At 32.0% G+C, this 1,664-nt stretch overlaps 1 protein-coding gene across 1 annotated transcript in view; it reads right to left on the bottom strand.

The window, feature by feature from the left end:
- The window catches only part of LOC106460541, a 31,937-nt gene extending 30,747 nt beyond the window's left edge, over positions 1–1,190 (bottom strand). The window contains exon 1 of the mRNA XM_013920258.2: positions 606–1,190. Within this exon, the coding sequence (XP_013775712.1) occupies positions 606–732 (127 nt within the window). The 5' untranslated portion in view covers positions 733–1,190. The remainder of the gene's footprint in view (positions 1–605) is intronic.
- Between the last annotated feature and the right edge of the window lie 474 nt (positions 1,191–1,664).

The following is a 1,664-nucleotide window of genomic DNA, read 5'->3' as shown; positions in this document are numbered from 1 at the left end:
TATTTCAGATTTAACCAATAAAAATTACAAAAAAGAAGTAAGTTTCAAATATAAAACAATCAAAAACAAACTTAAAAAATCGGTTTTTTCTTTAGTGAAAATATCATGGGTGTTGCAACAGAAAAGTAAGACACTTTCATTGATAACTGCGTCTACAAAGAAATACTTCAATAAAATCTACTCTGTGATGTAATGCTATAATGATAGCTTATTTCTAAAGAAAAAGTTCAATAAAATCCTTTCTCTCATGGATGGTGAACGTTATTGAATGTCAAGTATAATTATCATATCATAAACTAAGTTAATATTTACCATTATTGTATCTTCTAATTATCATATCATAAACTATATTATTATTTCCATTATTGTGTCTTCTAATTATCATATCAGAAACTATGTCATTATTTACCATTATTGTGTCTTCTAATTATCATATCATAAACTAAGTTAATATTTACCATTATTGTATCTTCTAATTATCATATCATAAACTATATTATTATTTACCATTATTGTGTCTTCTAATTATCATATCAGAAACTATGTTATTATTTATCATTATTGTGTCTTCTAATTATCATATCAGAAACTATGTTATTATTTACCATTATTGTGTCTTCTACTCAAGTTCCATGACGTTCGATCGAGTATTTTGCCATCCACGAAACTTGACACAGCTAGGCCTAAAAGGATCCAGACTGTTAAATAACAACGTTCTCTACTAGTGCACATAGTGGTTGAAGATAACTAAGTACCGTTTAGCGTTTGGTCATGTCCACAAAACGTGTTTCTGGGTTACACTGCTTACCTCTGCTCTAGGTTGAAAACAAACGCAGTGAGATAGAAAAGAAGACTTCGACTTTAAATACTGCAGAGAATCTAGCTGCTGGCCTTGACAGGTAAGTAGGCCTACTGACCTTACGTCATCATGTACGCATGTGTGAGGAACAGGGGTTAGGCTTACCGATTAATGTGGATTCTGGGCGTTGACCGAACACACCAAGTGTGTGATAGGCATTTAAAGTTGATTTTCCAGACGAAAGTGGGCAAGACGTCAGACACTTGACTTTTTTTTATATATATGTAACTGTGGGCGTGTTTGCAAAAGTCAAATGTCCAGGGGGCGAAATAAAAACGTTTTTAATGATTAGTCCTATACCTAACCAGGACTTTTCTCGACATCAAACAAACAAGAAAAAAGTTTTGTCCGTGTTTATTATGTTACCCGTTGTTTTGATCCGCAAAAAGGAAGATGATTGGGTTACAGTAGAAAATTTAAAATCGAAATGAAAACAATGACAACGTCTGCGTATTATTTATTAAGATTATGAACAAAGCTAAATTATGTACATTTAAGTAAAACTTCTGGAAGTTCCAAGTATGACACATACGGTTTCCTGTTGTTTTATTAATTAAACTGAACAGGTAGGAGGACATGACGTCATGTTACTTGTTTTTTCACTAGTCAACAGTGGGCGAATTCAAGGAGTAGCTAAGTAAAGAAATGCGATCATCTGACATAAGCTTTGTAAGAGGATAAAACTGTATTTAAAGTCTCATAGCTTAATGGAAACGTTACCAGGTAAATTATCCAAATACAAAGCCATATCACTTTGATTCTCACTGTACAATTGTGTTCCATAAATGTATTTTCTATTTATATT

This window comes from Limulus polyphemus, unplaced genomic scaffold, assembly GCF_000517525.1.
Source record: "Limulus polyphemus unplaced genomic scaffold, Limulus_polyphemus-2.1.2 Scaffold792, whole genome shotgun sequence".
NCBI classification, from domain to species: domain Eukaryota; kingdom Metazoa; phylum Arthropoda; class Merostomata; order Xiphosura; family Limulidae; genus Limulus; species Limulus polyphemus.
The sequence above is the reverse complement of the archived record's forward strand: the minus strand, read 5'-3'. Positions and strand labels throughout refer to the sequence as shown.